Source organism: Acinonyx jubatus, chromosome D3 (genome assembly GCF_027475565.1).
Source record: "Acinonyx jubatus isolate Ajub_Pintada_27869175 chromosome D3, VMU_Ajub_asm_v1.0, whole genome shotgun sequence".
Taxonomy (NCBI): domain Eukaryota; kingdom Metazoa; phylum Chordata; class Mammalia; order Carnivora; family Felidae; genus Acinonyx; species Acinonyx jubatus.
Genome location: NC_069392.1, coordinates 7009752 through 7035737, shown reverse-complemented (window position 1 = coordinate 7035737; position 25986 = coordinate 7009752). Strand labels below are relative to the sequence as shown.

General features: G+C 42.5%; 1 protein-coding gene and 1 non-coding gene across 3 annotated transcripts; both read right to left on the bottom strand.

The window, feature by feature from the left end:
* Positions 1 to 762: 762 nt before the first annotated feature.
* On the bottom strand, positions 763 to 25986 carry ZCCHC8 (zinc finger CCHC-type containing 8). 2 transcript variants are annotated; one of them, XM_015063792.3, is made up of 14 exons: positions 25626 to 25986; positions 24111 to 24153; positions 20203 to 20277; positions 18286 to 18391; positions 16534 to 16611; positions 13155 to 13258; positions 12972 to 13037; positions 12329 to 12389; positions 11714 to 11856; positions 11264 to 11406; positions 8247 to 8368; positions 6040 to 6126; positions 5660 to 5777; positions 763 to 2589 (listed from the first exon to the last, which is right to left on the bottom strand). In XM_015063792.3, exons 1-14 carry the CDS (start codon positions 25822 to 25824, stop codon positions 1805 to 1807), a joined length of 2130 nt encoding a protein of 709 aa, XP_014919278.1. In that variant the 5' UTR covers positions 25825 to 25986; the 3' UTR covers positions 763 to 1804. The 2 variants fall into 2 exon arrangements, with proteins under 2 accessions (XP_014919278.1, XP_053061454.1); XM_053205479.1 differs by lacking the exons at positions 12972 to 13037; positions 13155 to 13258; positions 20203 to 20277; positions 24111 to 24153; positions 25626 to 25986 and having other exon boundaries at positions 18286 to 18347.
* Positions 19419 to 19551, bottom strand: LOC113595196 (small nucleolar RNA SNORA9). The gene has a single exon (XR_003415685.1). It is a non-coding gene; the product is annotated as a small nucleolar RNA SNORA9 (small nucleolar RNA).

The following is a 25986-nucleotide window of genomic DNA, read 5'->3' as shown; positions in this document are numbered from 1 at the left end:
CATAGAGCAACGTAAGTTGTGTCCTCAATAAGTAACTGAACGAGTAGAAAAGGTAGAAGCCAATTGTGGAGAAACCAGGGCTTTTACAGAGCTTTTGATAAGGAGGCAGCACATGCTTAAAGCGTGGACTCGAGGGTCAGAGCACCTAGGTGACCTACAGCTGTGGGTCATAGGCATTTCCTCTAAAATGTCAAGTTAATCACACCTACCTAACATGGGGATTGGGAAAATGGGGTACCACCACCAAAACACCGTAACATGAGATCTGTGGCTCCTGCTAAGGAGAGAACGGCTAGGTATCTCTGGTGTTCCGGTGTGGTACTTACGGGGGCACTTAGCTACTTCTAGGATTCAGGGAAGACTCGGGTCCTTGGCTGAAGACCACTTCTATGCTGACAAGTCCCTGTAACCCTCAAGGCCACCGGTTTCCTCTTACATACTTAAGTGGTGATAATACATTTACTTGACAGAAAGAGAGTAAGATAACGTATATAAAAGCACTATGTAAACTTTCTTACGTATTTCAACACAGAGAAAGAAGCCAAAAAGGACTTAACGTTTTAATTTCTAGCATGTTCTGTGAGGGTCTTGAAAATAAACTGTCCTTTTCATACGATTGTCTTTCCCTTTATTCTTTATAGAAGAGTAAATTTGGTTATTCAGGTCCTCAAAATGAAAAGGAAATCTGGAATGGTCCAGAATGGCTGTAGTTGGCTCCCTCTGCTGGCCTCAGAGCAAGATCACACTACCTGAGACTAAAAGTTCAAGATCAGCTGTATGTTTATTTTCAGGGATGCGACTGTAACAATGTGATGGCATTCCATTTAAATACAAAAAAAACCATAATTCATCTCCATGTTATATATCTGACAATTAAAAGCAATTTGTTTATGTCTATTTTTTATTTTTAAGCATTAATTATCTTAAGGTTCAAATTTAGAAAGTTATTTTTGTACAAAGGCTAGCTGCCCTCATTTTTTTTTTTTTTTCAAAATAAGTACTTTAAAAGATTTTGCTGTCTCTATAGTTAAGGCTGAAATAACACTGAAAACACTCAAACTTGCATTTTCCTAGATTTTCTTTGCTACCACTAATTTTTGCAACCACATAATTTACTTCCAAACTTACAACGTTGGGTACACTAACTGTGAATCACTTTTTTTGTATTCAAAGTCTTAGATTATGTATATGAAAGCTAATTTATTAAACCTTTGTACACAAAGATGAACGCACCTGTATAGCAAACTTATATGAAGAATGAAGTTACAAAAAAAGTAAAAGTGTTATTAAAATTGATGTGTGTAAATCACTTACAAAAATACCCCAAATGGGATAAAGCTGCTCATCCCTGATTTTTCTCATTTGGTTGTCAGAGTTGAAATATGCATTTAAAATGGTTAGAATTTTTTTCTTTTTAAAAAGTGATATATTAAACTTATATACAGGATAATTAGCAAAATGTAGAAAGGGAAATCAATGTACAAAAGACAGATAAAAACCATCACTCCTGACACACACTCACGACCCAAAAGTAGTATAAACCTTAACGAACTATCTCTAAACCAGCTCGGACTTACATCCCGTCCCCGCAAGTTTTTAGCATTAAGAATAAAATATAGTAAACCAGCAAGCCCGGTCTTTCTGTTCTTTAAAATAGGCCTGACTTAAGGCCACAATTAAGCCTTGGATAGATTTTTAAACATGGGAGGGACAAATAGGACAACAATCTCATCTCCATTTGGTACTAATGAACAGAACACAAAGTTATAGATAATTAAATAGCTCGCGGCGCTATGTCAAGGAGTTATTCAGAAGCCTTTTTGTTTTTCTGCTGGTTTCGGGGCGAGTTCTTTAACAAGTTTCTTATCCTGAGGTACATTCCAGTGGATTCTGCCATGTTCTCAAATTCAAATGGCGTTATTCCAGTTGCAAACTTGCTCATGTCAGGTACAGGACTATGAACTTTAGTGGCTGCTGAAGGACTGGAGTCCACAGGAAGGAGCTTCTGACTGCCTCCATTACTAATGTCACAGTTCGACACAACGTTGCCATTATCAAGAAGGGCATCATCTTTAGAGTCCATCTGAGTAGACTCTTCCTTTTCCTTCTGGCAAAGCAATGTCGGCTCAGAGTCTGGGCTCAGAGAATGTTCAACTTCCAACTTTTTTGTACAAGTGTCTGGTACCTCGGGCTCATCAGGCATCTGCTTTTCAGAGGGTTTTCCCTCTGGGACAGGGAGGTCTAGCTCATTTGGACAAGGCGAAGAGGCAACCGAATTCCCAGTTAAAGGTGTGTCCACGGGAATATCGGAATCACTGTTCACACTCTCGGCCTGCTCGAGGGCCGCCCATATCCGCCTCTGCTGCTCTTCAAGTTCTTCCAGAGTCAGTGAGTCCTCATCCATAGCTGCCGACGCTGTCCTGGTCTGGGGTGAGTCGCTGGGAGTCAGCGGCGGGGTGCCCTTGGGGAGCGGAGGGGTGAAGATGGGCGGCGGAGTCCCCTGGGGCAGAGGAGGGGGAGTGCCAGGGGGCAGCGGTGGCTGAAACTGGAAAGCTTCCCCGCTGGGAGGGCCGTGAGGGACCTCCGCATCTGAAAGAAAAAAGTTGTGATACTTCCAGCTGTCACAGCAGTTGGTGTCTGAACTCAGGTGTGCCCGGAGAGTCAATGGCCAGAGATCACCGATCACCGGCTGGAGAGGGGACGCCCTGGAGGCTCCATAACCACCAGCACCTGGAAAGAACGCCCGCAGGGAGCGCCACAGGCTCTTCCGGCACCAGGAGCTTGAAGGAAACGGGAAATCCACCCGTTGGCCCCATGCAGCGTTTCAGAGTGAGGGAACAGAGAGTGGGCACGAGGCCGGAGGCCGGCCGGAGGGTTAGGGTCCCCAGGCTGTCTGCGGGAGCTGCAGAACGGGGTTCCTGGGAAAGTGTGGTGGGACAACGGCTGGAAACGCTGCTGGCGGGGCTGCTGAAGGAGACAAAACTGAGGAGACGGGGTGGGGTACACTCTGGCTTATTCCCCAGTTCTGCACCTCTGGTCCTGCCTGCCTGCCTCAACTGCGGGTTCGTGTAGCTCACGGGTCAATGGTCATCACCACCTATATGTCCCAGACGTAACAGATCCGACCTTTTCCTCGAATCCGGACTCCGCTCCTTCATGCTGTTCCCACTATGGTGCCACCAGTGGTATCTGGCTGAACTCTCCCACACGGAACCTGCTAATCGCCAGAGAGGCCCTCGTCTCCCTCTGCACCCCGCCCCCAGTCCTCGGCTCCCTGGGGCCTACTCTCTCTGGCAGACCGTCGCAGCCAAGACATTATTTCAGGAAGCCTGGCATCGTCTGTGCTTTGGACTCCTCTTCCTTATATCCATTCTCCAAACTACTATCTTTGTGAAGCATGAGTCTGGGCCCATTAACCTTCCCACCTCATTAGAAACCTTCAGTGCTTTCCATCAGGACAAAGGCTGATCTGATCTCCTCTTGTGCCTCACAAGGCCCTCTATGACCACGAATTTGCCTCCTTGCACCACGTTATTTCTTCTGCCAGGCTGAAACCCCAGGTGTCACTCTGCTTTTGGACCAGTGCGCCGTGATGTCCCACGGACTCAAATGTCCTAACCCTGCTCATCTCCATGGTAAATCCCTGAATTTATCCCTCCGGATGCAGCTCAAAGTCCTTCTTGATCGGGGTCTACGACCTCATCCAGCACAGCTGCCTGGTTTGTCCCCTCTGACACTAAAATACGTGTAACCAGCTCTGGGGCTCTGTATGGATCACCACAGGTCACCACATTTATATCAAAATGGGGTTTATACCTCTGCACGCCCTAGGTGGCGCAGTTTCCACGCAGAGTGGAAACTAAGGGCGGCAGCTGTGTCTCATGAATCTTCCTATCCTCAGGGTCTAGTAGAGGTATCCAAAACAGCACAGGTTTTAAAAATTAGGCAAATTCAAAAAATATACTTAAAAAAAGGGTGGGGGGAGCCTGGGTGGCTCAATCAGTTAAGCATCCGACTCTTAGATTTCAGCTCAGGTCATGATCGTGTGATTCGTATTTGAGCACTGCTTCGGGCAAAATAAAAAAGTGAGAATGGACACTGATGTCAGGCTGTAGGTACTAAAAGCCTGGCGTGTGAACTCTGGCATCAAGAACTCCTATGGCTGAGGGGCGCCTGGGTGGCTCAGTCGGTTAAGCGGCCAACTTCGGCTCAGGTCATGATCTCGTGGTCCGTGAGTTCAAGCCCCGCGTCAGGCTCTGTGCTGACAGCTCAGAGCCTGGAGCCTGTTTCGGTTCTGTGTCTCCCTCTCTCTGACCCTCCCTGTTCATGCTCTGTCTCTCCCTGTCTCAAAAATAAATAAAACGTTAAAAAAAAAAAAAATTAAAAAAAAAAAGAACTCCTATGGCTGAGACTAAGCAAAGTAAAAAATTGGGGAAAATGGTTTGGGGGGCTTTGATTTTGGATTTTAAGGGGATTTAATCTGTGACCTTTAAATTTTCTCTGGGAATTTGAAAATAAGACAGGTGAATCCCTCACAATCAAATCAGGGCAATTTACATTAATAGATAGCATCTTATTATTAAGGTATCTACATTCATTTTATCTTCTTTTTCCTTTTTTTTAAGGTTTATTTATTTATTCTGAGAGAGGGAGAGAGCGAGCGAGCACGTGTGCAGGAGGGGCAGAGAGAGAGAGAGAGAGAGAGAAAATTCAGCGCAGAGCCCAATGCGGGTCTCCTGCACATGAACTGTGAGGTCATGCCCTGAGCCAAAACCAGGAGTCGGACACTTAACAGACTGAGCTACCCAGGTGCCCCAACATTCATTGTATCTTAATGTTGCCATTTAATCTCACTTCAAAACATGTGCCAGCTATAAGGACCAAAGTGGCTGGGCATATTTTAGGATGGGAGGTAGAACAAGGAATGAGTTTTCAGTCTGGGACTCAGAGCAGCTTTGGAATTTATCAAGTTAACATAAAGTTCTGATTCATTCCAGAGCTTTCTGGGGGCAACATCTAAACTACACCCCAGCAGTCCCAAGGGGAAGCCCAAAGGAAGCGTGGACAGTTCTAGAGCGGGGGGGGGGACTCGGAAAGGTGCGTGCATGACTGTCCTGACCCACTGCTGGCTGACATGCTGAGAAGGGCTGTCACAGTCCTGCATGGCCACCACTTCCATGGTTAAGCCCAGAGGATTAAGAGAATAAAAAGCCAGAGGAGTATCAGAGGGCAAGTCCTTTGTTCCACTGTGCATTTCCAGGAGGGCAGATTTTCCTCATGGTCCTTCTTCCCTGGGAAAGCCTGGCTCAGCTCTGCCCTTCCTCCTCTTGGGATAGAGCTGCCGAAGCGGGACACTCTCCACTGCCTGTCCCAGGGCCCTGCCCCCATCCGAGGGCCTGGTCCGGATCAGGACCACTGGGACTGGGCGGCAAGGATCGCCTGACTCAGGAACTCCGTTAACCGGCCGGCATGGCCCTCACACCAAGCTGTCTCCCACCTTACCTTTTATCAGTACAAGGGGGTGTCACTCTCATCTCCAAGGACAGAATCAAAGCATTTCATTAGTGCTCAAACCGGCCCAGCCTTCCTCCTGGAACTCAGGAGCGTGCACAATCCCTCTACCTTCTCAGTGAGATTGAGACCACAGGAGGAGACCCACCTGAGTCGAGCTCCATGTCCGCGGGGGAGGCTGCTGAGCTGCTCTCCTTCCTCTGCTTCTTTGGACTGCTTGGGCTGGACTGGGATGAAGACCTCTTGCTGCCAGACCTCATGCTCGGCTGATGGAGGGGCCAAGCCAAGCACAAGTTAATGGGGCAGAGGAAGGAGACTCCAGTCCTTCCCTTCCACCCCGCAGAAAACCAAGGTGGAGCAAAGCGTAGGTAAATGGTGAATGTAGCCGCCCTTTTCCTTTGGATGCATCAGAAGGCACAGAGTGCTTTCGAAGCAAAGCCAAAGAGCAAGAAGACGCTGATGAGTTACAAAAGTCCACCAACAAAAGGCAATCAATTTTTATCAACCTCACCCTGAGAAGCTATTTACCGCTTGGAAGTTAGAAGTCAGGAAATTGGCAAACACGTCCTTCTGCTGACACGCCTGCATCGGTATGGAGCCAAACATCCTCCATTCCTAATGGTGAGAAGACAAGGAAAAAAAACAAGCCTGTATTTGGAAAACATCATACTTTGACATTCTGTAAAATGGAGGTCTCAAATTACATTTCGTTTTCCGGGGAATTAATGAAAAGGATGGTGCATTGAAGGAAGAACAAAACAAAACAAAACACCCAGCCACCCAACCCTGCCAGCAACATGATCGGAAGTGAACACTAAAAGCTTACTTGACAAAATCACTTGGCCCCAAAAGGTTCCCCCTACTACAAGCAGAAGCTGTACTCAGTGACGAGCGGACTCTCTTCCGGCCTCCCTCTCCCCGTCCTTGCACGCGCTGGCCCGGCTTACAGGGTCCCTCAAGGCTCACCTCTCCTACCACTTTCCAGCTTCTGTTCTTTCCCTTTCCGAACCCGGCACTCATCTTCAAGGTTCAACATCCCTTCCTTCTCTCTCATCTCTATGAGCACGTGCAACAAGGGTTCTCAAGAAGAATCACTTGGGGCTCCGGTCAAACCTCCAGATTCCAGGGTCAAGTCAGTTAAGTCTAAGGGTGGGACTCAAGAATGTGCATTTCTGGGGTGCCTGGGTGGCTCAGTTGGTTGAACGATCGGCTCTTGATTTCAGCTCAGGCCATGATCCCAGGGTTGTAGGATCGAGCCCCATGTTGGGCTCTGCACTGGGTGTGGAGCCTGCTTAAGATTCCCTCGCCCTCTCTCTATCCCTTTCCCTAGTCACACCCACTCTCTCTAAAATTAAAAAAAAAAAAAAAAAAGGGCAAGCCTGGGTGGCTCAGTCAGTTGAGCGTCCAACTTTGGCTGAGGTCATCTCATAGTTCACGGGTTCAAGTCCACGTCAGATTCCCTCTCTCTCTCTGCCCCTCTTCCCCCCTCAAAAATAAACAAACTTAAAAAGGGATGCCTTGGTAGCTCAGTTGGTTAAATGTCTGACTCTTGATCTTGGTTCAGGTCATGATCTTGCAGCTTGTGAGTTTGAGCCCCATGTCAGGCTCAGTGATGCTGGTACAGTGCTGCTTGGGATTTTCTCTCTCTCTTGCTCTCTCTCTCAAAATAAACTTTAAAAATATAATAATAATAATAATAACAATAATAGAAAAATTAAAAAAAAAAAAGGCATACTTCTACCGAGCACTCCCCAGAGGACTCTGAGGTCGGCTGGTACTAGGACCATTTCCAGAGGCACTGATGGTTTGTGCCATGCAGTTTAGCTCTTAATTAATTACACACTTGTCTTCATATCTGTTCACTAGACTCTAAGGTCGGACCTTTGGTTTCTTTGCTTCCCAGTTCCTACGAACACCTAAAAATGCATTTTTTTATGCAACCACCACATCACGTGCCTAGGTGGCTCAGTCCGTTTATGCATCTGACTTTGGCTCAGGTCATGACCTCATGGTTCATGAGTTCGAGCCCTGTGTCAGGCTCTTCGCTGACAGTGCAAAGCCTGCTTGGGATTCTTGCTCTCCTTCCTCTGTCCCTCCCAGGCTTGGGCACACACACAGGCGCGCTCTCGCTCTCTCTCTCACGATATAAATAAATAAACTTAAAATACAACCACACCATCACCACAACAGGTCATTGTTGAGTCTTGAAATAGAAGATGAAAGTTGGAAAAGATTAAATAAATGCAGAAACCATTCTCATATGGAATGAGAAATTTTACTTTGGAATGAAAAAAGCAGAAAAGGAATTATTGGATAGGAAAAGGAGTTATATTAACTTAGATTTATTAAAGGCATAAATTTACTTTCCAAGTAATTCCAAAGAACTTACCTATGTTTTTACCATGTTTTTACCAAGTAATTCCAAAGAACTTACCCATGTTTTTAAAGCATAATTTTAGAACAGTTTTAGATTTACAGAATTTAATCATTTTAACTCCTTTTCATAGGGCATAAATCAGAAAAAAATTTTTTTGAATGAACACAAGGTATCACTTAAGATTCTAGACAACATATAGGAAGTTACAAAGCTGAACAAGTAACACATTTACTTCTTCATGTCACAGTAACTGCTACATAAGCTAACGATTCTTTTTTTTTTTTTTATAAGCTAACAATTCTTAACAATCCTTACAATAATGTCATGTCCCATAAGAATAAAAACACGGTATACTTACATCTGGAATTCCTCTGGGAGTAGATATATTAAAACCTGGATAGTTTACCAATTTCGAGAGATCGTAAGTGACACTTTTATTCTGTTGTGCTTCTCCAGCTTCTGTTTCCCCATCAGCACCATCTGTCAGAGACCATCAGAAGGATAACATTGCTAGATGCCAATATAAATCCCTCCCCGGACCAAAAGTACACTAGGAAAGTACTTATATTCAAGGCAACAGAATTATTGAGAATAATTATTCTGAGAATGGCTTCAATCACAATGTTCTGGATCATTAGATTAGAAACTTTTAAACAATGTGGACAGAATACTTTGATAGTAAATGAATACTGAAAATCTTGGAAACCTGGGTTCTTCCATGGGTTTCTTAGAAGTCTAGTTTGAGCTGACCCAATGACCTGCCTGATGCTCTATTCCGATGTCTTCATTTAACAAACATTTATCTAAGTCTTATCATGTACCAGATTATGTTTTAAATGGCCTGTAAGTATTAACTCTGGTAATCTTCACCACAACCTTAAGAGGTATGTACTACTTTACAAAACCACTTTACAGATGAGAAAAGTATACTCGGGAAACACTTTATTACCTTGAAAACTACTAAGTAAATCATACGTTTATTTTGCCAGTCCTATGGTGTCTATATACGTAAGGTAATTAAATGGTTTATGAGAAGTTTCTCTTTATAGAAGTATTCTAGCTAATAAGCTAAGAAGTATTAAAAGAATGAGTATATAACCATTTTGCAACCCATCATTAGCAAGTATAGACAGGCAACGACCACCAGTGACTGACTCCATCACAATAAAGACAGGAACAGAGGAACGTGCTAAAATAACACACCATGGAGATGCATCAGCAAAATCTCGGAAACCCGAAAGGACAAAATGTGGCTTTGTTAAAAACAAGGAAGGGTATCTATAGATACCCTTAGGCTTAGGATGGCTCAGCCAATTGAAATACATCCAAAAGACTTCAACCATCCACAACATTTATCCAAAGAATCTCTAATCAAACAAACTAAAAAAGAGAGAGAACTTGAGAAAACAACAGGAATTCAAGCACCTACAGAAAACTTGAATGCCTGCATGACTTGGGGATATATTAAAAGGGCTGTCCTAAATACCTCTTTGGCACTAACTGAAAAGGAGCAGCTTGGTGAATTTTTAAAAATATTTTTAGGGGCGCCTGGGTGGCTCAGTCGGTTGAGCACCCGATTTCGGCTCAGGTCGATCTCACCATTCGTGAGTTTGAGCCCCGCATCAGGCTCTGTGCTGACAGCTCAGAGCCTGGACCTACTTTGGATTCTGTGTCTCCCTCTCTCTTTGCCCCTCCCCTGCTCGTGCTCTGACTCTCTCTCTCTCAAAAATAAATAAACATTAAAAAAAAAAAAGTTAAAAAAATGTTAAAAAAATAAACTAAAAAATAAAAATATTTTTAAATATCTAGGTAATATAGAGAAACATTTTCATTTTTAAAAGATTTAGGGGATTAGAGATAAACTATAATCTCAAGGCCAATCCTCTTTCTTTCCCCGGGGGGAACCACTGTTGAGTCTGCTGTATGGGTGAAGACTTTTTTAAAAAGTATTTATTTAACATCTACCACATTGCGGGTACCGTGCTATATGCCAGGGGATATACTGGTGAATAAAATATGAATGGTTTTAGCAATTACAAACCTGACTGTCTAGCTAGGAAAATAGAAGTAGAGAAATAGAACAGAGAAATAAATATATAGGGCATGAAAGAAACAGACAGGGTCCAGTGATAAAAGACTAGCAGGCCAATGAGAGATATACTTAAATAAGGTGGTCAGGAAAGGCTTCAATGAGTCTGAATCTAAAATCTAACTGGAGGGTGTCTCAGTCAGTTAAATGTCCAACTTCGGCTCAGGTCATGATCTTCCAGTTTGTGAGTTCAAGCCTCACATCAGGTTCTCTGCTGTCAGCCAGGAGCCTGCTATGGATCCTCTGTCCCCCCTCTCTCTGCTACCTGCTAATGCTCTCTCTCTCTCTCTCTCTCTCAAAATAAACGTTTAAAAAAATACTTTTGGGGTGCCTGGATGACTCGGTTAAGCGTCTGACTTCGGCTCAGGTCATGATCTCACGGTTCGTGGGTTTGAGCCCTGCATCAAGGTCTGTGCTGACAGCTCAGAGCCTGGAGCCCGCTTCGGATTCCGTGTTTCCCTCTCTCTCTGCCCCTCCCCACTCACACTCTGACTCCCTCTTTCTCTCTCTCTCAAAAATAAAGAAACATTAAAAAAAACCAAAATACTTATAAATCAGTCCTCAGAAAAAACACAGAGCACTGTTTCATCCACGTGGGATTCTCTGAATGACTCGATAGGTATGTCGGGCAGAAACTCAGCATTGCACAGAGAGTTTGCCATGTCAGCTCACAGATGCACTCTCCTCCTTAATTACCACAGGGATCCCACAGCCCAGATCTACCACGGTTTAGTCAGCCATTCTTCTTTAGAGCCTTAATGTTGCTTTCAATTTCTCACTATCATATTCAATGCTACAAAAACACATACACATATTTCCCCTGTGCACATGTGTGATTATTCCTCTATAGCAGATACCTAAGGGAGGGGTTCTGGATTACGAGAGGATTTATGTATCCTGTATTTTAGGTCTCCTGGCATTCACTGATGAATAGATTTCTGTTACCACTTCTGAGCAAGGCAAGAGCTTATGAGGACCAGCTGGAGAGCTGATTCTTTGGCCTGCATAGTCAAATATCGGGAGCAGGTCCAGATAACCAACCATCTGGTAATTCTTGAGGTTTTAGTTCCTTCCTTGTAAAACGAAGGAAACACCATTGTGATAGTTTTTAGTTCCCTCAGCACACACTGATCAAGCCAGCCATTCCTATCAGATATTACTGTAGCTCTCTCGTTACACACACGTGCACGTGTGCACACGCGCACACACACACACACACACACACTCTCTCTCTCTCTCTCTCACAATAACATTTGGGCCGACTTATCTAATTTCACATACTATACCTTTCCCATCATAGAGCGCAAGCCCGGAGCCCTCCAGCTCGGCCTCCTTGAGCCACCCCGGCGGGTACCCCAGCTGGCGCATTCGATATATAAAAGGCGGAAGGCTCTTGTCTGTCACGCCCAATGCATCCTGAAGTTCCTCGCTATGTAAAAACAAAAGAGGTATAAAAAAATACCGTATTCTTGTTTGGATTAAAACACATACCGTCCCCGATGTGTTAAAACAACTCCGTGTCATAGGTTCCACACAGTGACCCGGTGCTTAACAGATACACGGTTGAGATTGCAGTGAAAGTTTCTGAACGAACAGATGCACATTATCTAGGCGCTGCTAGAGCAGACCTACACGACCACCGCCCTCCAGATCACACCATCACCCTTTGGATACACAGAACATTCCAAATACTGATGAAGTCGAAATGACATTCTCCACTAAAATGACAGAGGTACCTAATGACTCCCGGCTTGAATCTTCCAAATCTCTCCTCCACCTCCTCTGCGTGGTATCGCTGCTGAAAATTCTGACTGTTTGTCTCACTGCAGGCGTCCAGATACGCTTTTCTTTTTTCACTTATCCGAGCAGCATTCCGAGGCTGGAGCATAACGCAGTTGAGAAAAATGGTAACGGGCAGTTTAGAAGTACTTCAGAAATTAAATAAAACTAAACACTGTTTCAGGTCAAGCAAACAAACTATTCCAGTTTTAATGTGTAACAAGTATAAAAGACAGTGTAAATATTAGAAAAATACAGCAAGGAAGAGAAGCAGTCATTTTAATTTATCACCTCACAATTATCTTAACCTAAAATCAAGTTTTTAGAATCAACTCTAAAAATTAACTCTCATATTTCATTCATCTCAAATACAGAATACTGTAACAAGTTATTAGTTTTAAAAATCCAATGTCTTAAAATTTAAGTACAAACTTGAAAAGCTTTCAAATTCAAGGACCGAAAGAAAGTTATCGCAGCTAGCTTCTTCATCTCACACAATGCCAGAAATGTGCTGAAAACATTAGAAAGCTCTAATTCAAAGATTTTTTTTTTTTTATAGGAGAAAAATTTACCATTGGGCAATCTTTCATTTGATGTTCTTCAGAACCACAATTGAAACAGTGAGGCTTTGGCCTATTTGGTCAAAAAACAAAGATTTGCATAATGTAAATTAGACATAAAAGCAAATCAATACAATTATGACAGCAAAGTGTATCAGAGAGAAAGAAAGCACGCAGATCACAGATTACAAACATCTGCAATAGTGAGGACGCTTTCACCTCCTGTACTCAGTGGTTTAAACAAACAGGACTTTTATCCGAGTCTTTTAACCAAGAACCCTTATGTTCCCAACTAATCTGTCACCTCTGGGTTTTGTCAGTGGTTAATAACAGAAGAACCGAGGCAAACAGATTGTATTTCCTTTAGGTGACTCAGGAAGGGGCAGATGGTTATAAGACAGCAACCAAACTGACAGCAACAATGACACTTTCCACCCACCCAAGCATATCAGGCGTGAACCAATGAATTCCAATAAACAGATGACTAATTTAAACATTTAATATGTCTACATATTAAAATTCTAGCTCAATCTATAACTTCTTTATAGTAAGCCAGCAATAAAGAATATTAATTTTTCAAGCTAAAAGAGTTTATGGTTTTGGTTAAAAAAGTTTTAAAAAGAAGAAGGAAACAAAAACAACTCCCCACACAAACCTTTTTGCCTTTACTTGTATTTCTTGCCCTTCTAGAGAAACAATGTGGCTGAAGACTTGCTGGTACCTTTAGTGAATTTTATTAAGGAACAGTTATCATAGTCTGCAAAATTTGGTCAATTTTTTTAAAAGGTGAACTTAATGGCAAGATGCATAAAAGATCTTCATTCACTATGTAGGATACTTAGGTATTTCCCATCCTTCGGTAAGCTGAGGGTTTTCATTTAGAAGCGGTTGCCCCAATTTATCAAGGCAAAAATTAGTAAAATACAGGACACTTCCTACAACCTGCAGAAAACAAGTCAAAAAATATTGCTATTTAAGCAGGAAAAAAAGACATTAAATAATGTAAGACTATGATTAATTGTTTTAACGCTTTAATTTTGGAGGAAATGATTAGAAGTCATACTCAACTCCCTAAAGGAGCCAGATTTGGAGGTGCAGGTAAAAAGCTCCATCTTTAAATGCCCCTGTGTCGCCGAGGTCACAGTTTCCCTCTCCAGGAGATGGTGACCATCAGCTGCACTCTCCTCAGACTTCAATCACCCGTCTCCTCGCTTCCCTTGGTAGCAAGACAATGCAGAAAAGTATTTACTATTTCCTTCCCCTCCCGCTCACTCTTTTCCTTCCTCTCCAATTCGGGGGGCAGGGAGGAATTCATACAGAAAACTCGAGAAAACGCTACAGTAAACACCCAGGTACGTACTTACTCTCTTAGATCCAACAATTGTGGATACCTGACGTGCACACACACGTACACACACACACAGGTACACGCACACACTTACTTTTTACTGAGCCACCGGGAGAAAGCAAGCCACCACCATCATCTTTGTCTAAGCCATTATTGTCTCTTGCCTGAGATTAATATGGTAACTTCCTAACGGGCTTCCAGCTTCTACACATAACCAGCGACAGACTACTTTCGTGACACTTCATCCCTAAACACTTCAGGATGGGTCTTCTGAGCACAAGAACATTCTCCTACAAGCCACAATACCACTGTCACACCGAAGAAAGTTAATAAACTCTTAGTATCATCTATATCCATTCTGTACTCAGTTTTCCCAACTGGTCCCAAAATGCCTTTTCAAGGCTTTATTTTTTTTCCAAGCAAGAACTTAAGGTTCACATGTTGCATTTAGATGGTGTTGATTTAATCTCTTTTCCTCTAAACCAGCCCCCCACTTTTTTCCTCAGATGGCCTTGCCATTCTCTCTTGAACATCTCCAGAAAGGCTTCTGCCTCCTTCATGGTGCTAAGCTCCCCCATGGGCCCCATGCAGCCAAATTCAGTGGACGGCTCAGTCTTCACCTTAACCTGTCAGCAACGACGGACACAGGTCAGTCACTTCTTCTGGCTTCCGGGACACCATTCTCTCAGTGTTCTTCCTACCTTGCTGACCAATCCTTCTCATCTCTCCATCTTCTGTGAGACTCAGTCCGGTCCCCCTCTCTACCTGCACTCTTGAGGTGATTCGTCCAGGCCCATGGTATGAAGTACGAGTATATGGGACACCCCAAATATCCGGTTCTGCCTCAACTCCAATCTTGTAGATTCAAGTGCCAACTGACAGGTTTCCAGGACATGCAAACTCACCTATTTAAAACTGAACCAGATTCCCACTCCACTCCAAAGCTGCGCCTCCCACCAGTTTTTCCCATCACAGGAAAGGGAAGGACCTCATTCTAGCTGCTCAGACCAAAAACCTGCATCGTTTTGACGACTCCCTCGCTTTTGTGTTCTATGCATCCAATTCGTCAACACATTTGGTCAGTTCTACCTTCAAGGTAGATCCAGCTTCTAACCCCTGCTCACGTCCAGCCCTGGTCTTCTAGACTGACCTGCCATCTTCTCTCACATGAGATCAACAGAGTCACTTAGCCAGTTTCCAGCTTCCACATGTAACCAGCTACACACTGTTCTCCACAGAGAAGCCAGCTCTTTCAAAAATTCAAGTCGTATCATGTCACATTTCTACTTAAAATCCTCCAGGGACTTCTCATCTCAGAGTAACACCCAAAGCCCTTACTATTGCTTATGAGGCAATATAAAGATTTCGATCTGCTCCAGAATCAGAAGGCCTGGATTCACGCCCTGGCTTTGTCACTTACTAGCTAAGGGACTCAGGGCAAGTTACTTAGCTCTCCAAATCTGTTTCCTCATCTGTAAAAAGAGAATACTAGTAGTACCTTCACGAGCATATCTGTAATGAGCTTCGAACAGTACCTGGTAAATAGTGAGCAACATGTCAGTGTGCCCTTCTGACCCAGGGCTTTCCACTCACTGTTCCTACTGCCTGGAGTCTGGAATACTCTTCACTGCATGATGGCTCACTCCCTCAATTTATTCTGTTATTAGCTCAGAGAGGCTGTCGCTATCTACTCACCATACAAACCAAATGCCCCACAGTTACCCTCTAAATCCTTAGCCTCACCTATTTTCTTGCCCCACTAGAATGTAATTCAATGAGAGCAGAGACTTTGCCCTTTTTTCTCGTTGCTGTCTCTGGAACCCAGAAGGGTCCCTGACAAGGGAACATTCTATATTTATTAGTATTTATTAAAGAAGTAAATTAATAATACACAATAGTCCCACTTTCCAGGCAGGTACCACTCTCTAGCCCAGAACCCGAGTTAGAAGGGACAGGAAGAGTTACATAGTTCAAATTCTTTCTTTAAAGCGCCTTGATAGCATCTCAGTCTTTGACTTCTTCGGGTAATGTGGAATTTGCTTTTCTTAAACGAGTCCGACCACTTCATATTCACATCTCTGACAGAAGTTTGCACTGAAGGCTGAGTTGCACTGTGCCTGCTTGTGGTCCACGCAGTCGCTGGTCCCGGTCCTCCCACCCGGCACCACACAGAGTGATCTAACATGACGCCTCGATCACATCTGCAGAGACACGCTATCCCCTGTCAATCTCTGCAGTAAGGCTGTGGGCCTTTCACAGTCCCAGCGGCCCCATGTCCTTAAGATTGTGGTAGGTCAATGGGGCACGTCACTCCCTACACATGAAAACTAGTCTGCCTCGAACAGAATCCAGGATTTCATCATCATCTTAAAAAAACCGAAGTTGCAAAATCACACCGCTACATTGCACTGACACAGTGGAATTCCGCACAGGTACCAAAAGGCCTAAGGGTAGGCTTATCCCTGTTATGCCTCTTCGATTTTTCACCGCCATTTGAGTTTGTCAACATTTTTAATCTCCTATCTGCCATCTGTTACATTGCTTACTTATCCTTCCCCATCTGTACGTGCAACAAGCACGCGCTCCAGATCATCATCCGCGTTCATGAAACGCATGTGCAAAAAAAGTTCGTCAGGACAAAAACAAAGTCCTCCAACGTCTGTCTATCATGTATCCAGTAATTATTAGAAAGTGAACCATATTATCTAGAGGCTGAAGCCTAAACTGTTGCTTGTAACAAATTTCATGAAAGGGTGGTGATCATCTGATGACACATGGCTATGCCACCTTATCATTTCAATGCCACCCAAATGACACAGGATAGAAAACATGTTTTTGCAGGATTCAAAACTAAAATGTCCAAACTTACACTAAAAGCTTCCTTGTTGTTTTTAATGGCACACGATTCTTCCACTTTATGGTCCTCTTCTAGCATAACACTAGATGGCTAACACAAAGAAAAACTGTTATAGAAAGTAACCAATTTTTAACTAGTTCAAATTTCAAATATTAGAAATTTAAACACACCCCTTTATTTTCTAATACATACCACTAAGGTATATAAAGTTCTGAATTCAACATTGTCACAATTACGGTAAGTTTGAAAGCTAGGGAGGTTTGTGAAATAAATTTCACAAGAGGGAGAATTTAAAAATTACAAAAGATACAAAAGACAGCGCCTTCTGAAGCATTAGTGTAGACTATGACTTTTGTGTTACTGAATATTAATTCATGTATTAAATTGAATGAATTAAATATTTAAACTCTCAACGCTATGGAATACTACGTGGCAATGAGAAAAAATGAAATATGGCCTTTTGTAGCAACGTGGATGGAACTGGAGAGTGTGATGTTAAGTGAAATAAGCCATACAGAGAAAGACAGATACCATATGGTTTCACTCTTATGTGGATCCTGAGAAACTTAACAGGAACCCATGGGGGAGGGGAAGGAAAAAAAAAAAAAAAAAAAGAGGTTAGAGTGGGAGAGAGCCAAAGCATAAGAGACTGTTAAAAACTGAGAACAAACTGAGGGTTGATGGGGGGTGGGAGGGAGGAGAGGGTGGGTGATGGGTATTGAGGAGGGCACCTTTTGGGATGAGCACTGGGTGTTGTAGGGAAACCAATTTGACAATAAATTTCATATATAAAAAAAAAATTTCATATATAAAAAAAAAAATAAAGAAATAAACTCTCAACGCTGAAAATGGCAAAGTAGACGATCTTAAAACCAGATAACCAGAAAGACTAAAACATTTATGATTTTACATTAGTGGTCAATACTGATAGAACTCTCATAGACCTCCCTCCACTACAAAATTCCGAAGTGCTCCTTGAATCAAAACTCCTTGTATGGTTTTTATTGTTAAATGTATTTTGTTTCTTAAATCTTTAAAAATTGTATAAGAGATGTAAAAACTCAAGGTGATAAAAATTTAATTACTCAGAATTCTCTGTTCTCCCAATTCTCAGGATACACAGCTAACAACCCTTATTTGACAGAGTCTACTTACCATAACTTTTAATTAAAAAAAAAAAGCCCAGAAATCATAATTCTGATTTTTTAAAATATAAATTCACGCTCTGATATTCACGTAGTGAAATTTCTCAGATTTCTTTGGGCATGCTATTGATTTTTTCCAATAAGCAGAGGGGAAAATAGAATAGCAGGTAAACCTGTTGGTTTTAAAGAAAAATAATTCATCTTTTATAAACTCCAGAAATACAGATTTTTTTTTCCTGCCTTAAAATTAATTTTCTGCCTCAAACCACATGTCCAAGTGAGGAAATGGGGGGGGGGGGGTAAAAGACTAATTTTGAGTGTAGCCAGGTCTAGGACTCCCCCGAGAAAAGGAGCCACAATACAAAGGAATCGCCTGTGGCTGTACTGGTCAGACCAATGAAGGAAGCCCAGTTGAAGGATGGGAGGTGAACAGTTTTAACAATCCTGTTTTTTCTTTTTTTAGTTGTACTTGACATACAATGTTACATTAGTTTCAGGTGTAGGACACAGTAGTTGCACTTAGTCATTTTCATGAGGATACAAGAGGATCCCTGTGGCCTAATAGACGGCAGTGAAAAGCATAACCTGTTAATCTTAAAGTCTCTTAAGTTTGAAATACCTGGGGCAAAAGATTAAAGGAAGTCTTTTCCACATCATTTTTCTGCTGTTCCTCAAATCTTTTTACTAAATTTGACACAAATTCCTCTATTTCTTGATGGTATTGCCTGCATGAGAGGACACAACAGTCAGAATGCAGAGTAAAACACTGAATAGACTGAAATCTTATGCATTATTAGAAGATGTCAGGAGTAAATGCCGTTAACGTGATTTTCACAGGTTTATCAAATCACTGATTCTGTAACAGTCACGAACCTATTCCTCAGAAAAAGAAATATACATTGTTGCCGAGTTAACATAATGATTATGGGAACCTAAGGTAGTGTTAGGCATGTAACAGTGGCAAATATTGGTGCTGAGAATAAATGGATTTATAAATGTTACATATTTAAAATTTGAATACATAATCTATATAAAGCATGGTTCAAAATCCAAAAGAAGTAAAGGGGTTACATAATGAAAAGCTTCCTTCCTGGTCTGTGCCCCAGCCACCTTCTCTGCAATGAAAAGACAGCCAGTACATTCTTCCTATCTTCCTCCCAGAGACTCCCTATCCACACAGAAGGAAATACTATATAAATGTTAAACTGGGAAAAAAACAAAAAAAACCAAAACACCAAAATGCAATGGAAACACAAAATGAAGCAGAGAAACTACTGAGGTCTACTTTCTCCAGCTTCCCAGGTCAAGAACCGCTTTCATCAACTATTTGTTAACGCTCGGTTCAGGAGGGGCCCGCGGAACCCAGCTTGGCCGCAGTGGGGCAGCCATCTTGCTCTTCACCAGACTTGATCTTTCAGGTCTCTTTAGCTCTGACACTCCCAAGATCTCTGCAGGCAAAATGGCAGATACATGGTGCAGAAATGAGATTGCCATGAGCTAGAGTGGACGCGGATTCAAATCCAATGATGATGACGGTGCTCACGCCCAGCTGTGCCCAGCACCTTGCTACTGCCACCCTCACCATCCAGCGTCCCCACCCCTGAGAGCAGCAGGTTCCACCTAGGCAGAGATAGGTAGGTGATGGGCCTGCCACACAGCTAACACTCTAACTAACATATGCTGTTACCTTCTTTACCTTGCCTAGTATGCACGATAACGATTATGCTTCAGTGACTCAGGAGAGGGGCAAGCAACTGTCTGAAATGTCTATGACCACGCTCTGCGGAAGGGACAGGGCAAAGTCTCAAAACAGTTCAGAACGTTCTAGCAAGCACTGGAGGAATACAGAGTCACCCTAGACCCAAGCATGCTGGAAGGTTTGCAAAGGTCTAATTCTCTTTCACACATTCACACAAACACAAAATTATGTGGGTAAGCTTTGAAGACAACCAACAGGGTAAACCCAGTTATCTGATTCTGGGGGAGAAACGACTAACATTACTTATTGCTGTGGTACCAGTTGTTATTTTTATTAGAGGCTATTGGGCTCTTATAGGTACTCACTTAACTACCTAAGAAGTGGTTACTATTAGCATCTGTTTTCCAGTGAGGAAACTGATATGCAGACAGGTTGTGACCTGCCCAAGTTCACATATGTACAAAGTTAGGGCCCAGATTCAAATTCATGTTTATAGACTCTAATGTCCTTGCTCTTAGAGTGCCTGGGTGGTTCAGTTGGTTGAGGTCATGGTCTCCTGGAACCTCACATGGGGTGAGCTCGAGCCCTGCTTCAGGCTCCACGCTGATGGTGAAGAACCTGAGTGGGATTCTTTCTCTCTGCCCCTCATTCATTTGTGCCCTCTCTCTCTCTCTCTCAAAAAAACAAAACCAGAAAACAAAAAAGCCCCACGATTCCCTAAATTTTAAGTAAAAGAATAAAAATGGAATAAGTGCAAATAAATACAGCATAGTAACAGAAGATGTTGTTTCATTAACACATTAACTTATTATATGTAGAAAGGGGAAAATTACTTACTTTGAAATAACATTGTTCATAAAGAGAATCTGTAATAAAGGTCCATCTAACTTAGTATCGTTCACCAATATTCCACTAAAACAGAAATTAAAACAGTCTTAGAAGGTATTAGAGTAAAACGCGTACATGTATATATGAACACATAACTTTTGTAATTCTTAAGTACCAAAGATTATAGAATATTTTACAAATAAGATCAAGAACCACCAAGAACTCTTGTTTTCTCAAGAAAAATCCAAGTGTTCATCAAATTTTACCTAGTTTAATGGTTTTACAGAGATATCCCTTACATATTTTTAAAAATATTTCACAAAAATGGAGTGCATGGGTGGCTCAGTCAGTTGAGCATCCGACTCTTGATTTCAGCTCAGGTCATGATCCCAGGATAGTGGGATTGAGCCCCACATGGGGCTCTGTGCCGAGCGTGGAGCCTGCTTGAGATTTTCTCTTTGCCCCTCCCTTGCTCCTGCTCTCTCTCTCTCTCCAAAAAAAAAAAATAAATAAATCTTTAAAAAAAGTTTTTTAAATATTTCACAAAAAATTTAAAACTACGCTTAATCTTCCAGTTTTCAACCAAAACATTTCTTTATCTAATGGATCATTTCTTTACAAGCCGGGGGAAGGGAGGGTCGGAATAAACCAGCAGGTTACAAGAATATATTTCTAAAAAATCAGAGTGAATTTAGCTTAGTAATATACAAGGAAACACTGCAGCTTCTTCAAGGGCAGAGCACATTCCATTATTCCAAATCCCAGATTCTAAAGCAGAAATGTAAAAAGTATATTGTTCTTGTTCCTGGATTTGATTTTCAATTACTGCAAAAAAAAAAAAGAGAGAGAGAGAGAGAGAGAGAGAGAGAGAGAGGGAGGGAGGGAGGATGTGGCTCTGGCTGTAAAATCTGCACAATGCACAATATCCAATGTCCCGGTGGTAATCTGCACCAGCTGACTCTCAGATTCCTCCTCTGCCCACCTGCCTCGTATTCCTTTACCTGCGCAGCATGTGAAATAAATCAGTCTATATTTGGAATTGCTCAGATCAAGAAACAAAAGTAAAATATGAAGAAGTTCAGAAGTTTGCTTGAATTTGCATGAATTTCTCTTTTTAAGAATACATGATGGTTTTTAAAAACCACACACAATTGCATAACTCCTTGACTGGAGTCCAAGCACAATCAGCTATAAAGACATTCAGTTGGGGAAATATGAATATGGACTGAGCTGGGAATGTTATTAAGAAAATCATACCAGTTGCTGTGATAGTTGTGTTGTGATTATGCATGAAAAAGTCTTGTTTCTAAAAAGTTACATGTTGAAATATTTAGAGAACAATGTATATATGTGATGAGAAGGAAATATGGCAAAATATTAACTGTTTAAGTGATGAAAACATGAGTGTTAATTGCACTGTTCCTTTTCCATACATTTGAAATTTTTCATAATATAAAGCAAAAAATATTTACCGGACAAAAAGGAAACTTCTGATCATGACAGTTCCAAAAATAAGGATTAAACCAAGAGACTTGGGGTATAAAATTTATCTAAATAATTTTATTTCTTTTGGTTTCTAAGTTTTCTGTAGCATGCTTTATCAGTATGACATCACGAAGACCACAAATTCTAAAAGAAAAATTTTAATTTATTCCTTTTTTAGGATACTAATGCTTGCCTCGTGTATTGGCAAAGCCTATGATGCTATAATCACTTAAACTCAGGTGATTATAACCCTTTTGTAAATAAATATTTGTTTAAATTATCAACTCTAAAGTGTGCTTACCTACCTTTGAATATTAAAAACAAATGGGGCACCTGGGTGGTTCAGTTGGTTGTGTCTGACTTCAGCTCAGGTCATGATCTCACAGTTCCTGAGTTCAAGCCCCACACTGGGGCTGGGTTTTCTGCAGCCAGCAGAGAGCCAGCCCGCTTCAGATCCTCTGTCTCTTTCTCTCTCTGCCCCTCCCTCGCTCACTCACACCCTCTCTCAAAAATGAATAAACATTAGGGGCGCCTGAGTGGTTTAGTCTATCAAATGCCCAACTTCAGCTCAGGTCATGATCTCCTGGTCCGTGAGTTCGAGCCCCACATGGGGCTCTGTGCTGACAGCTCAAAGCCTGGAGCCTGCTTCAGATTCTGTGTCTCCCTCGTTCTCTGCCCCTCCCCTGCTCACACTCTGTCTCTCACAATCAAAAATGAATATTAAAAAAAAATATTTTAAATAAACATTAAAAAATATTTAAAAAATTATGATTTTCAGGCACCTGGGTGGCTCAAACATCTGACTCTTGATGCCAACTGTCATGATCTCACAGTTTGTGAGTTCGAGCCCTTCATCGGGCTCTGCGCTGACAGCATGGAGCCTGCTTGGAATTCTCTCTCTCCTCTCTCTGTCCCTACCCCACATGTGCTCTCTCTCAAAAAAAACTTAAAAATTTTTTTTTAAATTATGATTTTCGAGGAATCCCAGTGATATTCAACACATTTAATATCAAAACAACAGCGAGTTTAGATCCACAAAGTGTGCTCACATAGAGGAAGGAAGGTAGGACATGGGGAGCTTTCCAAAATACGTCTGAATTCTGAAATTTTATTTTTTAATTTTTTTATTAAAAAAAAATTTTTTTTTAACATTTATTTATTTTTGAGACAGAGAGAGACAGAGCATGAACGGGGGAGGGGCAGAGAGAGAGGGAGACACAGAATTGGAAGCAGGCTCCAGGCTCTGAGCCATCAGCCCAGAGCCTGACGCGGGGCTCGAACTCACGGACCGCGAGATCGTGACCAGGCTGAAGTCGGATGCTCAACCGACTGAGCCACCCAGGCACCCCTGAATTCTGAAATTTTAAACCTTTTAGTCACCAATGTAGCCAGTTACTTCAGCTGGTACCAGAAACAAAAAAGTGCATGTACCATTGCATCAAGGCACCCCAAATTGTGAAGCTTGACAACACGATTCCCCATGATAAATATGTACTTAGACAAATATTTTAGATTTACTGACCTGTTAAATTTTTTAAAGAGACACCAGCATTTAATCTTCTGTTAAAGTCAGAGGTCTGAATGCAAACCTACTCACTGTACTTTCTTCAACAGCACATTTATTTCTCTTTCTAAAATGAAATCGTGCATCATTCCTATTTATGAACATACTTTAACTGCATAAGTAAATCTTCAGCTGGAGCAATACTGTAATCTTAACTGACGTCCCAGAAACGTTTGTGGAGTAAGAACGGCTAGCTCGGCAAACCGGCTTGTTCGAAACATTAAGTCAAAATTTTTTGGATGTGCTTCACAAATATTTTTACCCATTAAATCAGCCTAAAAGTTATTCAGGTGAGCGCCTGGGTGGCTCAGTCGTTAAGCATCTGACTTTGGCTCAGAGCATGATCTCACAGTTCATGAGTTTGAGTTCCATACTGGGTGAGCTCGAGGCCCGCTTCGGTTGAACGTGAGCACCAGCTTGGGGTGAGCTCGAGCCCCACTGTGGGTAAAACATGAGTCCCACTTCTCTCTCTCTGCCCCTCGATCACTTGCGCCTACTGTCTTTCTTTCTCTCTCTCTCTCTCTCTCTCCAAAAAAAAAGAAAAATCCAAATCTTAAAAAAAAAAAAAAAAGTTATTCAGGTACATAACATGACTCAGTATTTGTATATGTTGTGAAATGACCACCGCAATAAATCCAGTTAACATCCCCCCAAAATAACAAATTAGTTAAAAATTCAATGCAGTTGTTGAGATTTCAAATTTTATCCCCAGAAATTAAAAATAAAGCATCATTACTGATTTCTTCGGAGTATACTGAAAAATAATACAAAAATCCTAAATACTCCTTTTACAAAAAAATTATAGCTAAATATTAACAACAGGTTAAAAAATAAAAGACAACAATAGTGTAATTGCAATATCTCATACCTCGGTCGAGTCAGAATGTTCAATTTTCTTTTAAGTTCTTGATGTTATTACTCGTTAAGGAATACAAGCCCTCATCAAACAACATCATAAATAACATAAAATTTAACTACTCCCTCTCACTTTTGGCGTCAGAATGTTAATATCAAAAGACCTGCAAATATCTCGAGAATGACACACTTAACCCAGCTCCTGTTCAGTTGCAGGGATAGGCATTTAAACCTAAACATTAAAATAGTTTTTTCATCTCTTCCAACATGGATATTTAAGACAAGGTCATATAGTTCAAAAGCGACTGACAGACCTAACAGACCGAACCAAAAATGTTATTCAAACAACCGTACCCCATCAGAAGTTAAACAGCAATTCACTTAAGAAAGAGCAGCATGATAAGCGACAAAGTAAGTACAGTAAAACAAACTGCTAAGGAAGGAAAACTCTAGGATGGAAACTATGGATGTTCACAGTACAGTCCTTTCAACTTCTCTGTATTTCGAAGTTTTACATATAAAAACGTAGAGGGGAAAAGCATCACGAAACAAAAAAATCAGACTTCAAAACCCTTCAAAAGAAGGGGGCGCCTGGGTGGCTCAGTTGTTTAAGTGACCGACTTAGCTCAGGTCGTGATCTCACAGTTCCTGAGTTCCAGCCCCGCAGGGGGCTCTGTGCTGACAGCTCCGAGCCTGGAGCCTGTTTTGGATTTTGTGTCTCCCTCCCTCTCTGCCCCTCATCCGCTCACACTCTGTCAAAAATAAACAAACATTAAAAAAAAAAAAAAACTTCAAAAATGATTTACCAACCGCTTTCAGGGTTTCATTTGAACTGAAATCATCGGCATATAATTAAAAAAAAAAAACCCACCTGTAAGAATATAAACAAACATACTGGCAAATCTTGCCAGAAAAGCTGTAATCATGTAACGAAGCCAAACGGAAACTTGGCGCGTTTTTCCCAAACCTTTGCGACGGCACCTTTACCACGGAAAAGTCGAAGAACTTTAAAATGAATCCCCAAACTTAATCAGGCAATTAACCATGTCTCTGTGCATGCCTCAAATCCTTGAACCCCCAACTCTACCTCCTAGGGCCACTAGCTTCTGCCCCGCCCTAAAAAACAGACCTACGCTAAGGGGCTGAGTATCCGGTTACCTCCTAATACACAACTACAGCATGACTGCATGAACTTAAGCTTGGCCGCAAAAAATAAAATCGGATAACGACTTTAGAGAAGAGGAGAGAAGCGGTAACCAGTCTGTAATGTAGCAGTCTGAAAAAAACGCCCTAAAAACCAGCTCCAGCTTGGGGGACGGGAAGAGCGAGTGTAGTCCAGGACGCCGAACCCAGAAGAGGAGAGGCTGGCGCCGAGGCCCCCGGTGCTGCTTACGCAAGCGAACCCTCGACTCTCAGCCCTCAGCGAGATTATTCGGAATTCTGGCCCCCCTGGAATTTCCGCCCGCGCCTTCCAGGGCTCGCCGCCCACCGCACGCCGGTGACCGGGCCCAGCGAGCGGGAAGGATATTCTCGGCGCGGAGCTGCTCGATGGTTTCCTCGCACTGCCGAAGCCGCTCCCGCAGCTCCGCGTCGCCGACCCCATTCTCGTCCTCCTCGTCGCCGTCGTCATCTTTGAAGCGGGTGTGAACGGGCTTCGGAATGGATTCCTCTGGGTGGTCAAACGCCTCGAACAGCTCTAGGTCGCCAAAATCCACCTCCGCCGCCATCTTGGGCTGTGGGAAAGATTCGAGAAGAGGCGGAGCCGGCCGCCGGGCCGGGGGCGAAGGTTGTAGGGCGGCACCGCTCGCTAGGGCTCCGGGCCTCGCTTAGCCACCCGGTAGGGTTTTCTCCAAACACAGGCCGCGAAGCTGCACAAAGGGCGGGCCAGT